This window comes from Phaseolus vulgaris, chromosome 10 (assembly GCF_000499845.2).
Source record: "Phaseolus vulgaris cultivar G19833 chromosome 10, P. vulgaris v2.0, whole genome shotgun sequence".
Lineage (NCBI taxonomy): Eukaryota > Viridiplantae > Streptophyta > Magnoliopsida > Fabales > Fabaceae > Phaseolus > Phaseolus vulgaris.
In genome coordinates, this window is record NC_023750.2 from 27572344 (window position 1) to 27585643 (window position 13300).

Sequence of the window (13300 nt, forward strand, 5' to 3'; positions counted from 1 at the left end):
ACTGTTCTATTGGTTCTCTGGTTTTTTCTGCTCCGCCACCGCCACTGCTTCCGTCACCGCCACTGCTTCCGCCACCGCCTTCGCCTACGTCTCCGATCACCATCAACCTAAAGGTTGGTGTTGTATTTATTTAATATTTTGAATTTATATTTAAAATTTTGAATTCATATTTAATATTTTGAATTTTTATTTTTCTGTATTATAATATATATTTAATTAATAACTAATATAACTTGGAATGTATATAACTAATAACTAATAATTTATATATTTGTGTGTATTTTGAATTTTTGTATTATATAATTTCTATTTTCTTAAATTTATATTATATATAAATTCTATTTTTGTAATTATTTTTATTTTTTGCACTTTCTCTTTGCATATCTTTCTTTTTTTCCCTGGCATCATTTATTTTTTATAATTGTCACTTTAAACTACTTTTACTTAAATAAAAATGAATATGATATTAATCTTTATGGAATTATAATTCTATAGTGTATTAAACTTTGTTCTAGAATTTTAATTTTAGAAGTGAAATATTTAGTTAGTTGTTAATTACATTTTAATAAAAGTTTTATGTTATGTTAGTTATTGTTACTTTTAGAATAGAAATATCGTGTTTGGATTGAGTCCGGGGGTGTTCGACCCTCAGCAAATGTGTGAGATTGAAGAGAATACTAATTATTAGAAAATCCTAACTATATTCCAGAATATATAATGGATCGAAGTTGGATTAATGCTGTTCGTATAAGTGATGAGTACGAAAGGGGAGTAGAGGAATTTATACAATTTGCACAGCGTAACGCGATTATTAGTGGTCATGATGGAGCAAAGATCAGGTGTCCGTGCGTTAACTGTTTGAATGGAAGGATACTGGATGTGAATATCATGAGGGAACACCTGCTATGTGATGGGTTTCTTCGATCTTATACAACTTGGACATGGCATGGTGAATTATTAAATTTACCACGTGTTTCCGTAACTGAAGAATATGTGGGTTCTACCATGGATGAAGCAGTACACGATGATAGAGATGATGATCGATTGGAGGACATGATTCGTGATGTGGGAGCTGAGTGTTTTGCAAAAGCGCATGGATATGAAAGTATGTCAAAAGATGCAGAGACTCCTTTGTATCCTGGATCAACTAACTTCACACGGTTGTCGGCGGTGTTAAGATTGATGAATTTGAAGGCAATAAACGGATGGACTGATAAAAGCTTCACGGAATTGCTCCAGCTGTTGAAGGATATGCTTCCAGAGGGAAATAGTCTACCTAATCGTAATTACGAGGCCAAAAAGATTCTTTGTCCAATGGGTATGGAGTACAAAAAGATACATGCATGTCCTAATGATTGTATATTATACCGGAAAGATTTTGAATTGTTGAAAAGTTGTCCGAGGTGTGGGTTATCACGTTATAAGTTGAAACAAAAAGATGATGATTCTATTGATGACATGGAAAAGCATGCACCCCCAATGAAGGTTATGTGGTATCTTCCCATCATTCCAAGGATGAAGCGTTTGTTTGCAAACCCAGACGATACTAAGAATCTTAGATGGCATGCAGATGAGAGGAAATGCGATGGCATGTACCGACATCCAGCTGATTCTATTCAATGGAAGAAATTTGATGATGACTTTCCAGAATTTGGTAAAGAATCAAGAAATATCCGACTTGGTTTAGCTACAGACGGAATGAATCCGTTTGGTAATATGAGTACAAATCACAGTTCATGGCCTGTATTACTAGTTATTTACAACTTACCTCCTGGATTGTGCATGAAGCGAAAATACATGATGTTGTCTATGATGATATCCGGTCCGAAACAACCAGGGAATGATATTGATGTTTATCTAAGTCCCCTAATTGAAGATTTGAAGTTAATGTGGGACCAGGGTGTCGAAGTATTTGACGGATTTGCTAATGAAACTTTCAAGCTTCATGCCATGTTATTTTGCACCATCAATGACTTTCCGGCATATGGTAACTTATCAGGTTATAGTGTTAAGGGTCACAAAGCGTGTCCAATATGCGAAGAAGACACTGCTTCTCAACAATTGAAACATGGAAGGAAAACAGTATATCTTCGGCATCGGAGGTTTCTTAGAAGTCATCATCCTTACCGGAGGTTGAAAAAAGCCTTTAATGGACACCAAGAGGGTAGTGGTCCACCAACTCCATTAACCGGTGTTGAGGTTTACGAAAAGGTAAATAACATAGACCACACCTTCGGCAAGTCCAAAAAAAAGTCATCTGTGACAAATATTTGGAAGAAGAAATCAATCTTCTTTGATCTTCCGTACTGGTCGAGGTTAGAAGTCAGACATTGTATAGATGTAATGCATGTTGAGAAGAATGTGTGTGATAGCTTAATTGGTACACTTCTTAACATTAACGGGAAGACGAAGGATGGTCTAAATGCTCGTTTAGATTTGATTGAGATGAACATACGCGGCGAGTTGGCACCCATACAAATGGGTAAGCGTACATATTTGCCCCCAGCCTGTTACACAATGTCAAAAGATGAAAAAATTAGTTTTGTCAATGTCTAAAGGGTGTGAAAGTGCCACAAGGACATTCCTCAAATGTGAAGAGTCTAGTGTCAATGCAAGATTTGAAGTTAATTGGGTTGAAGTCTCATGATTGTCACATCTTGATACAACAATTGTTGCCGGTAGCTATCCGTGGGATCTTACCAAAAAATGTTAGACACACCATAACCCGTTTGTGCTCATTCTTCTCTTCCATCTGTTGTAAAGTCATTGATCCCTCAAAACTAGATGAACTTCAAAATGAAATTGTTGTTATCTTGTGTGAATTGGAAATGTTTTTTCCTCCGTCTTTTTTTGACATCATGGTTCATCTAGTGGTGCATCTGGTAAGAGAGGTTAGATTGTGTGGACCAGTGTACTTAAGATGGATGTATCCTGTTGAGCGGTATATGAAAATTTTGAAAGGTTATGTGAAAAATCATTATCGTCCAGAGGCTTCAATGATTGAAAGGTACATAGCTGAAGAAAGTATTGAATTTTGTTCAGAGTACATGACAAAAGCAAATCCAATAGGTGTTCCAGCTAATTCATGGCACCACAGGCGTTCTACAAGTAAATGTTTACGTGGTGTGAATATTGTAAGCAAATCTCGATCAGAAGTCTTGCAAGCACATTTGTACATATTGAATAACACAGATGAAGTTGTACCTTACATAGAAGCTCATAAAGCCATTGTGAAGGCAAATAACCCAAGACAAGCAGAGAAATGGGTCTTGATGGAACATAATAGAACTTTCATGCCTTGGTTTAAAGATGAGGTGTTCAAGGATTCAACGGCATCAGAGACCTTGACTTGGTTGGCTGCTGGATTGAAGTTTGATGTCATTTCATGTATAGCGTACGAAGTGAATAATTGTATATTTTACACGAAGTCCCTGGATGAAAAGAGTACAGTTCAAAATTCTGGTGTTACTCTTGAAGCCGAGTCAATGCAGTTTTTGACTTCGAAAGATACAAATCCAGTACTTGGATCAATGGCATACTATGGGTTTATAGAAGAGATATGGGAGATTGACTACACTAAGTTTTCCGTTCCAGTTTTCAAGTGTAAATGGGTTGATAATAAAAGTGGGGTTAAAATTGATGAATCAGGATTCACACTAGTGGACTTTCGAAAGATAGGGTATCGAGATGAGCCATTTATAATGGTTCAACAAGCATCTCAGGTTTTCTATGTGAAAGATCCTACGTCAGAACATTGGTATGTCGTTTTACACGGGAAAAAACAAGGGGAAGCCATAGATGATATTGAATATGGCGAAACTCGTTCATTCACACCAATGATAACTAATAAAGATGACGATGTACTTGATGATGTACATGCAACCCGTAAAGACCACAGTGAAGGAATTTACATATAAACATTTATAATTTTATGTATTATTTTTATATGATTTTAATTCGATGCACATTAACTAATGTTTGTTACCTAATTTTTTTAACAGAGACATGGATGACGACCAGACTCCAGTCAGACCTCGATCTGGGCGAGGTAGTAGAGGACCTACTAGATTGAAGCGTCTTGCATTGAGACGTGCTGCTGGTGAGAAGACACATGTTGACATTGACGTCAACACTGGAGTGGCTTTTGGTCCTAAGGCAGATGAGTTTATGAGCTATCTTGGAGTTGTTTCTCGTGAGAGGCTCTCCATTTTTGATTAATTCATGGGATGAGGTTTCAGAGGTTGATCGGAACATGCTATGGGAGGATGTTCTGGTAAGCTTTACATTATTATTGTTATCATATAATGCTTTTTAATATTGATTAATTAATTTTAATTTCATGATGTTATTTTGCAGGCAAACTTTGACATTCCTGATGTGGAACCGCTTCGATCAAAGATATTATCCAATATCGCACTTAAATTTCGTACCTTTAAGTCAAGACTGACATCGAGATACATTTTTGGCGACCTTAAAGACGAAAATCCATGTTTAAAGTACCAACATATTGATGAAGAGACATGGCGTCTTTTTAGAGAAAGCCGTGAAAATGAGGCTTGGATGGTAAGTGAAGTAACTTTTTTGTTTATATAACATTAATAAGTTTATCTTATTTACTTCAGTTTGTTTATTTCAATTATGACAGGATCGTCGGAAGAAAGCTCAAGAGATAGCTTTGAAGAATCTTACCCCGCACGTTATGTCTCGTTCGGGGTATAGAAAACTTGAGCAAACACTGATGGTAGAAAAGGAGAAATCTCAACAGGGGACGTATTCTGAGAATGTGGAAACAGGGGTCACTTCTCCTCCACCACCTTTTCGCCATGAAAAATGGAAGAGGGCCCGAATTAAAAAGTCCGGTGCACCAAGTTCCGAGCAATCCGGGGTTATAATCGAAAAAATTGTAAGTTATTTTTGTTATTTTCAATTTTTTTAAAGCATTAATTATATTAATGATTGAAAATATGATTTTTGTGTACTCTTGCAGGATTCCTTGGAATCCGACGGTACATTTGTTGCTGAAGGTCGTCACGATATCCTGGTTGAAGCAATTGGACGACCTGAACACTCTGGTCGTGTTCGTGCCGCTGGACAAGGGGTCGGAATTAAACTTTTTTTTGGAGTTTCAGAACGACAACCATCCTCCTCCTCCAAGAAGGAAACTCAAATGAAGAATAAGTTACGTGAAGAAATAATGGAGGAGATGAGAAAGGAGACTGATTTGATGTGGCTGCAGATGAAAAAGGAGAATGATCGAATGCGACAAGAGTTTCTATCGCAACAAGTTTGTGCTGAGCCGATTGAACCCCTTGTTAGTCCCACTCCCAAGAGCACAAAGGGGAGTTGTGCGGCTCCTCCAACATCAGGGGATGATATCAATGGGCAAACAGAGGATTGTGAGCTACTGGTAGTGGGCGGCAAACCTCCTCGGGTGGTGGCACTTGGAAAAGTCTATAAAAACGCCACCACCTTACATAGCGTTCCTCTCTCCCCTGATGTGGCGAAGGTAACTGTTGAAAAAGTACGATTTCCTGATGCTCGTGTTCCACTACCTTCAGATGAGGTAACCACTGTGGCCGATGCATTTCAGACATTCGTTGCCTGGCCCAGAGAGCTCATTCGATCTATGCCCGAACCTCATGTAATAATTTCGTTTCATTATATTATTTTTTATTTATATTTATATATTACATATAATTTAATACAAATGTTGTTTATCTTGTAGGAACCTTTTCAGCCACCAACTCCGAAAAAGAAGCGTGAGGTTCCAGTTGACGATCCTATGGCTTCCCTACGTCTCATTGCTAGTCAGATTGGCAATGATCCTTTTCCAGTTCCGTGGGATAATACATTTTTTCAAATCAACACTGAACTGCCACTGATGATTTACAACACAGATTTATCAGAATTTATATCTGGGAACCAGGAGCTCAATATAAGTATAATTCAATTTTTTATGATGTAAGTATCTTTACCTATTATTCAATTTACTTTATGTTAAATTATTATTGATTATGCTTTAACTAAAAACTTGTAGGTTTTTGCATAGAGTCTGTATCACTGAGGGGAAGGAAAATATGTATGGATTCGTAGATCCTGCATATACTAATCCCGTTGGACCAAACTCAACTGAGACTCAAGCATACATCACTAACATCCTGGAAAAAGAGGGAAAACAAATTTATTTATGCCCTTACATTAATGAGTAAGTTTAATTATATGTCATCAATTATTATTATTTCATGTTTTAAATATTTACTAACTCTTTTCAATGATCATATAGGCATCATTGGCAGTTACTTGTCTTATCAATGGTTGATAAGACTGCTGTGTGGTTCTGTTCCCTACACAAGAAGATGCCCACAAAATTTAAGGATATCATTAATACGTAAGTATAGTATAAACTTAACTTTGTATATGTTACTAATTAACCATCTACTAACGAGGTTTTTTGTATTAACCAGTTCATGGCGTGGATATAACATCCTAAAAGGTCGATCCAGTTCAAATAATTTGAACTACATAAGAGTAAAGGTTTGTAATTTTTTTCTTTCTCTATTATCATTGTTTATCAATATACTAACATATTACTTTTTATTGAATTATATAGTGTAATAAACAACCAGGAAGCTATGAGTGTGGCTATTACATTATGCAATGGATGATTACCATTATAAGACTAGGTGTTAAAACTGGTTGGAAGGAGGTATATGTTAAATCATTTTTATAATTCTTGAACATATATATATCTAGAAACTAATTTATGTCAACTTTGCAATGCAGTTATTCACAGAAGAAACACCAATGAGTGAGGAAGGCATTTCATATGTTAGAGATTCTTGGTCCACATACTTCATTAATTTTTATAACTCTAGCATAAGTAAACAACATTAGTGGTTTTATTATATGTAATTTGATCACTTGTAAATGTACATTTTGATGATTTCAATTGGTTACTACATTTTTGTATTTGTCTGGCTGGGTTTAATCATTATGCAGGTTATTTAAATATGGTTTCTGCACAAAACAGGATGTACCAAAAAAAAAAAAACACTATTTACAAATGCGGTCATTTACCAAGACCGCATTTGTAAATAGTGAATTCGCATTTACAAATGCGGTCTTAGTAAATGACCGCATTTGTAAATAGTGATTTATGAATGCGGTTTTTACCAAGACCGCATTCATAAATCCTAAACCCCAAACCCACTCCCTAATTCAGAATAATATACAAATGCGGTTATCTAAAATGACCGCATTTGTAAATGTGATTTATGAATGCGGTCATAGGACCGCATTTGTAAATTCCAGATTTACAAATGCGTGTTGATCAAATGCGGTTCTATGACCGCATTTGTAAATTTAAAATAGCCGCATTTGTTTAACTTATCTGCACTAGTGCAACTACTTTACAACTTAACTGAAATAAAATTTCAAGTGGGTGGCGTTCCACGTTCTGGGGATTGATCCTCCTTCCAGAGTTTCCAGCCGATAAGCTCCATTCTCCAATGCCTCAACCACCCTGTATGGACCTGTCCACTTTGGAGACAACTTGTTCTCCATCTCATTCTGATGCGCCTTTTTCATCACCAGATCACCTTCCTGGAAGCGCCTGAGCCTCACCTTGGAGTTGTGCCTTCGTTCTACTCTTCTCTTGACGGCTTCAGCACTAACTCTGGCTTCTTCTCGCACTTCGTCCAGTAGGTTGAGATTCACCTTTCGCTCTTCGTTGGATTCTTCGGCAATGAAATTCAAAAACCTGGGGGAGCTCTCCTGTATTTCCACGGGAATCATGGCATCTGTCCCATAGACAAGGCTAAAGGCTGTCTCATGGGTGCTGGACTGTGGAGTGGTATGGTAGGACCATACGATTCTGGGGACCTCCTCTGCCCATTTTCCTTTAGCTTTCTCTAGTCTTCGTTTCAGCCCCCTGAGCAGTACTCGGTTGGCTGACTCCACCTGCCCATTGGTTTGTGGGTGTTCCACCGAGGCGAAAACCTGTTGTATCTTTAACTCCTCGCACATCTTCCTTAGCTGATGACTTGTGAACTGGGTGCCATTGTCGGAGACCAGCCTCTTGGGTACTCCGAAACGACAGACAATGTTCTTCCAGACAAAGTGTTCGACTTTCTGTGCGGTGATGTGCGCAACTGGTTCTGCCTCCACCCACTTGGTGAAATACTCGATGGCCACGATGAGGAACTTCATCTGCCTTATCGCCAGGGGAAAAGGTCCTAGGATGTCGATTCCCCATGTGTGAAATGGCCATGGGCTATGGATGGACTTCAACTCCTCGGGAGGTGCCTTATGCCAATCTGCGTGAAGTTGACACTGTTTGCAACGTTGAGCATACCTCACGCAGTCTTCCTTCAGCGTTGGCCAGTAGTAACCCGCGCGGAGGATCCTACTTGCCAAAGCACGACCGCCCACATGACTTCCGCACACCCCCTCGTGTAGCTCTGAAATAAGCCTAGTGCATTGCTCGCCATATACGCAGATCTGCCAGGATGAGAAAACCCAAATCTTAACAGGTTTCCATCAATCAAAGTAAACTTACTCGAGCTCCGCTTTATTCTTTTTGCCTCTGTCGGGTTCAGTGGGAGTACACCATCTTCTAAATACAACTGGTACAGTGTTATCCACGTGTCGGGCTCCCTAACAGCGCAGAATTCCATCGCCTCATCGGTCTTTGCCGGTCGCGCTCTAATCCTTGGCGCTTTCAACGTCTCTTGAGTCAGCGAACGATGACCGATCGCCAGACGCTCCATCGATTTGTACACTTAAAGTACCTGGTTGTCTGACACGAACGCTCGCGGTACCTTCAAGGTCTCCTGAATGACGGTCCTCTGCTTTCCCCCCTTGCCTGAGCTGGCCAGCTTGGCAAGCAGGTCTGCTCTGGCATTTTGCTCTCTCGGCACATGAACCAGTTCAAACTCGGTGAAGGACGTCTTCAGGAGCTGTACGTACTCTAGGTAAGCTGCCATCTGGGGATCTTTCGCCTGGAACTCCCCTGTAACTTGCCCAGTGACTAGCAAAGAGTCACTCTTAGCAACCAGACTTCTTGCTCCCATTTCTCTTGCTAGCAACATTCCTGCGATCAGTGCTTCATACTCCGCTTGATTGTTGCTAGCCTTGAAGGCAAAGCGGAGGGACTGCTCAATCAGCACTCCGTTCGGGCCTTCCAAAATGACCCCAGCGCCGCTTCCCTGCTGATTGGAAGAGCCATCCACTGATAATACCCATCGGAAGTCTAACCCTTCTGAAGGTGTCGCGACCAACGACAGCTCGACCACAAAGTTAGCGAACACCTGCCCCTTTATCGGTCCTCGGGGCTCGTACTGAATGTCGAACTCTGACAATTCCACCGCCCACTTGACCATCCTTCCCGCTACGTCTGGTTTCTTTAGCACCTTTTGGATGGGCAGATCTGTCATTACCACCACTGTGAAGCTGTGGAAGTAATGCCTGAGTCTTCTCGCTGAAAATACTACCGTCAGGGCAGCCTTCTCGAGGGCTTGGTACCTTGTTTCAGGGCCTTGCAGTACCTTACTCACAAAGTACACAGGCCTCTGGACCTGATCTTGCTCTTGCACCAGGACTGAATTGACCGCTCTCTCCGTCACAGCAAAGTATAGACGAAGAGGGGTGCCCACCTGTGGTTTACGCAAGACCGGTTGATGAGAATCAACTAAAGGTGGCTTTTTATAAAGAAAAAGATCATTCGCCTTTACATTTAAAGTTTTTCTTGTTAATCTTTGCAAAAGATAAAGCCCAAGCCCAAGCCCAAGAAGGCCAAAGCCCAAAAGCCCAAAGTTCATCCCATGAAGGGCAAGGCCAAGTATTAAATAAATATTGTGTAGAAAGGTGCTTAGAGGGAAACATTAGAAACCTCTATTGTTAAAGCATCTTTTAGTCTTTAGTTAGGAGTCTTAGGGGGGGGTGTGTTAGTAGATAGGTGTAGGAGTAAATAAGGAGGTGCCAAAGTGAGAGAAGGGATCACACCTTCCTCATGTCTTGGTTTAGGCGCCACTTGCATTTGAATTTAGGGGGGAATTTTGAATTGTTTTAGCTTGCATTTTCAGCACCTTAGGCTATAAATAGAGGTGCTCTCTTTGTAAAATTCAGATTGGAATTAATCTAAGAAAACTCTACTCAAATTTTGAGAGAACTTGGGAGAGCTTTTGGAGCCTTCTTCTCTAGTCTTATCTTGATGGATCATTGGAGTCCTCAAGTGGCGGCATCACTCTCATCTAGGAGCATTCCACACTTCTAGTGGCGAGATCATCCAACATTCTTCCATCTTCATGAGCACTCTCTTCTCCTTCCTTTCTTCTCTTTCAATTGTTCATGTTGTCTTGTGTTCTTGAGTTGTTTGGTTCGGCTTTTCTAATTTTCCAGCACCTATGTTTTGTTCTTTGCCTTTTAATTTCATTTTGTTCGGTTGAAATGTGTTCTTATGCAATTCTGTTCGGTACTTCTTAATTCTACCTCTTTTGTTTGGTTCAATTTGACTATAATTGGTTCATCCAAATGAGTTTGGGATTTGGTACTAGCTTTTGGTGAGTTCTTGTCTTAGAACAATGATCCAACTCTAAGAAAAGTGCCTCTATAATGTCCAACTCAAGGTGATTCCTAAGAAGGTCAAGAACCTTTCTCTTTATGGCTAGTGGAATCACATCATGTGGTATCATGAGTCTTAGGTTCTTCTTGTTTAATTGTTGAGTTGTGTGCACTTTAATTTCAAGAGCTCTTTAATTTTCTTGCAATTTAAGTTTCTGTTTTAGGAATTATTTGAGTTTTCTTGCTGTTTTTCTTTTGTTACTCCAAGTGCTTGTGAAAAGATTTATGGCACTCATTATTCATATGAGTATGGTTGCTCTTTTGGAATGGCATTATCCTTCCTAGAGTTAACTTTAAGCTTCCTTTCACTTGTTGTTATTTTTTTGTCTTATGTCTTTTAATTTTGTAATCATGTCAAGTTTTGTCTTAGTCATGTTATTCCATAATTGTCATTACTTCTAGTAGTACTTTTATTGTTTTTTATTGTTTCTTGCTTTAGTGTCATATAATTTTCTGAATTGATATTGATCCTTTGTGCATTTTTCTTTTTAGAATTGAGTTCATACTTGTATTCTAGACCTATACAAGTTCCAATACATCATTTTCCATTATGTCTTTGCTAGTTCATAATTCTGTTTTTTATTCCTATTAGGATTCCTCTGTTTCTGAAAAAAAGTGCTTACTGTTTTTCCTTATTGCAATTGATTTAATCACTGGAAAATTCTGAAATTCTGGATTTGTGATATTCAAAGTGTTAGAAAAGAGTAGAAAAAAGAATCATTCAAAAATTCAAAGTACACAAAAAATGATAAATAAAATAAAAAAAAGTGTACAATTCTGCCGAAAAGAATACGGTAATCTGGCAGCGATTTTAAAAAATTTATCTCAATTAATTGGCTTACTGTTTTTAATTGATTCCACTGCCATTATTGAGTTAACATCTTGAAGTTTCTATGGTTTAAATTTCATAATCCAGATCGCTCTACATCATTCCAGTTAAATCAGTGAATATCAAGCACAGTTTGCATTTTAAAAAAAAAATTCCAGTAGCTAATTTTTTGTTTTCTTCATCTACTCTAGTGTTTTTCCTTAAGTATTCTTTTGTGTGCCTACTTTTCTCATTGAGTTCTTTATTTTCTTGATTGTCTTTCATTCTTACTCTTTGAGTTTGTCTTACATATAGTTTTCCTTTTGCAATTACCTTTCCTTGCTTATACCTTTTCTTGTTTGTCTTTATTGTTTCATTGGTTTTGTGGTGGTTGCTTTTGAGATTGGTGTGCTTGCTTTGACATCTTTCATTTGAGGATTCCAAGGTCTCAAGATCAGATTGGTGCAAGAACATTATTTCTTTGAGAGTGACCTCTTTTTTTCTACCTCATTTCACTTTGGCAGTTTCAATTACCAAGGTCACTGTTTTTGCTAATTTTTAACTTATTTGCTGTTTTTGTGTGTTTGCTGTTTTTAATTACAAATGGCTGGATTTTCAAGTGATGCATCCTACAAGCAGAATTCTCCTTCCAAAGCTTCAATCCTTGGTGAATTACATGAAGCACAAAGAACTATTAGACGCTTGGAAGAGAAAATGCAAAAGATGGAGGTCCAACAAGCTAGACCATCTCCTTCTATCCATGATGGGCATCATTCTCATAGACCATCTTCAAGAGCCTCTTCAAATGATTTTGGCCGTGAAGAAGAGCATAGGAGAAGGAGGAATCCACCACAATTTCATGGACAAAGACCTCATCTTCAAGGAGAAAGACATCACTACGGCAATGGTTACTACCAAGATGCAAAGGCTAGGCTACCTTCGGTCAAGCTTCCTTGTTTTAATGGCTCTAGTGATCCTAATGTATATTTAGATTGGGAGGCTAAGTGTGAACAAATATTTGAGATCCATGAGATCCAAGATGAGCATAAGCTTAAGCTAGCCACCCTAGAGTTTAGTGATTATGCCATGAAATGGTGGCATGGAATTGTAAAGGACATTATCTATCACAAGGGTCCTCCCGTGGACTCTTGGAACTCTTTAAAGGATCAAATGCGCGCTAGATTTGTGCCCCCACATTTTAGGAAAGACCTCATGTTGAGACTCCAACGGTTTCAACAAGGCACGCTAAATGTGGATGAATATTATAAGGAGCTAGAAACGCTTGTGCTTAAAATTGAATTAGATGAAAGTGAGGAAGCTATGATTGCTAGGTTTGTGAGTGGTCTTAGGAAGGATATTCAAGACATTGTTGAGTTACAAGAGTATTCATCATTGGGCTCTTTAGTTCATCTTGCAATGAAGGTGGAAGCCCAACTTGCTAAGAAAAACTCTTTCAAAAATGCTTCCAATGATGGATACTACTCCAAGTCTTGGAAAAACAAAAATTCTTTTTCTAAACATCCTTCCAAAGATTCTTCTTTCAAACCCAAGGATCCTACGCCATCTACTTCTAGGCCTAAATCCCCAATTAAATCGTCTAGTCAAAAGTGTTTTAAATGTTTGGGATATGGTCACATTGCTGCTAATTGCCCTTCTAAACGAAGTATGTACATGCATGAAGGCATTGTAGTTGGTGAGCATGATTCCAATTCACCTAGGCATTCTTCACCTTCTAGACCATCAAGTGAAAATGAGAGTGAAAGTCCTTGTGAAGGTGACTTATTGATGATAAGACGTATGTTGGGCACAATTCCAAAATCTTTGAATGATACTCAAAGAGAAAATATTTTTCACACCCGATGTCTTATCAAC

At 38.6% G+C, this 13300-nt stretch overlaps 1 protein-coding gene across 1 annotated transcript; it reads left to right on the plus strand.

The window, feature by feature from the left end:
• Positions 1-5470: 5470 nt before the first annotated feature.
• Positions 5471-6342, plus strand: LOC137819346 (uncharacterized). Its single transcript, XM_068623156.1, has 3 exons — positions 5471-5641; positions 5726-5961; positions 6038-6342. The coding sequence occupies exons 1-3, from the start codon at positions 5627-5629 to the stop codon at positions 6207-6209; spliced, it is 423 nt and encodes a 140-aa protein (XP_068479257.1). The 5' UTR covers positions 5471-5626; the 3' UTR covers positions 6210-6342.
• The last annotated feature ends 6958 nt before the right edge of the window (positions 6343-13300 follow it).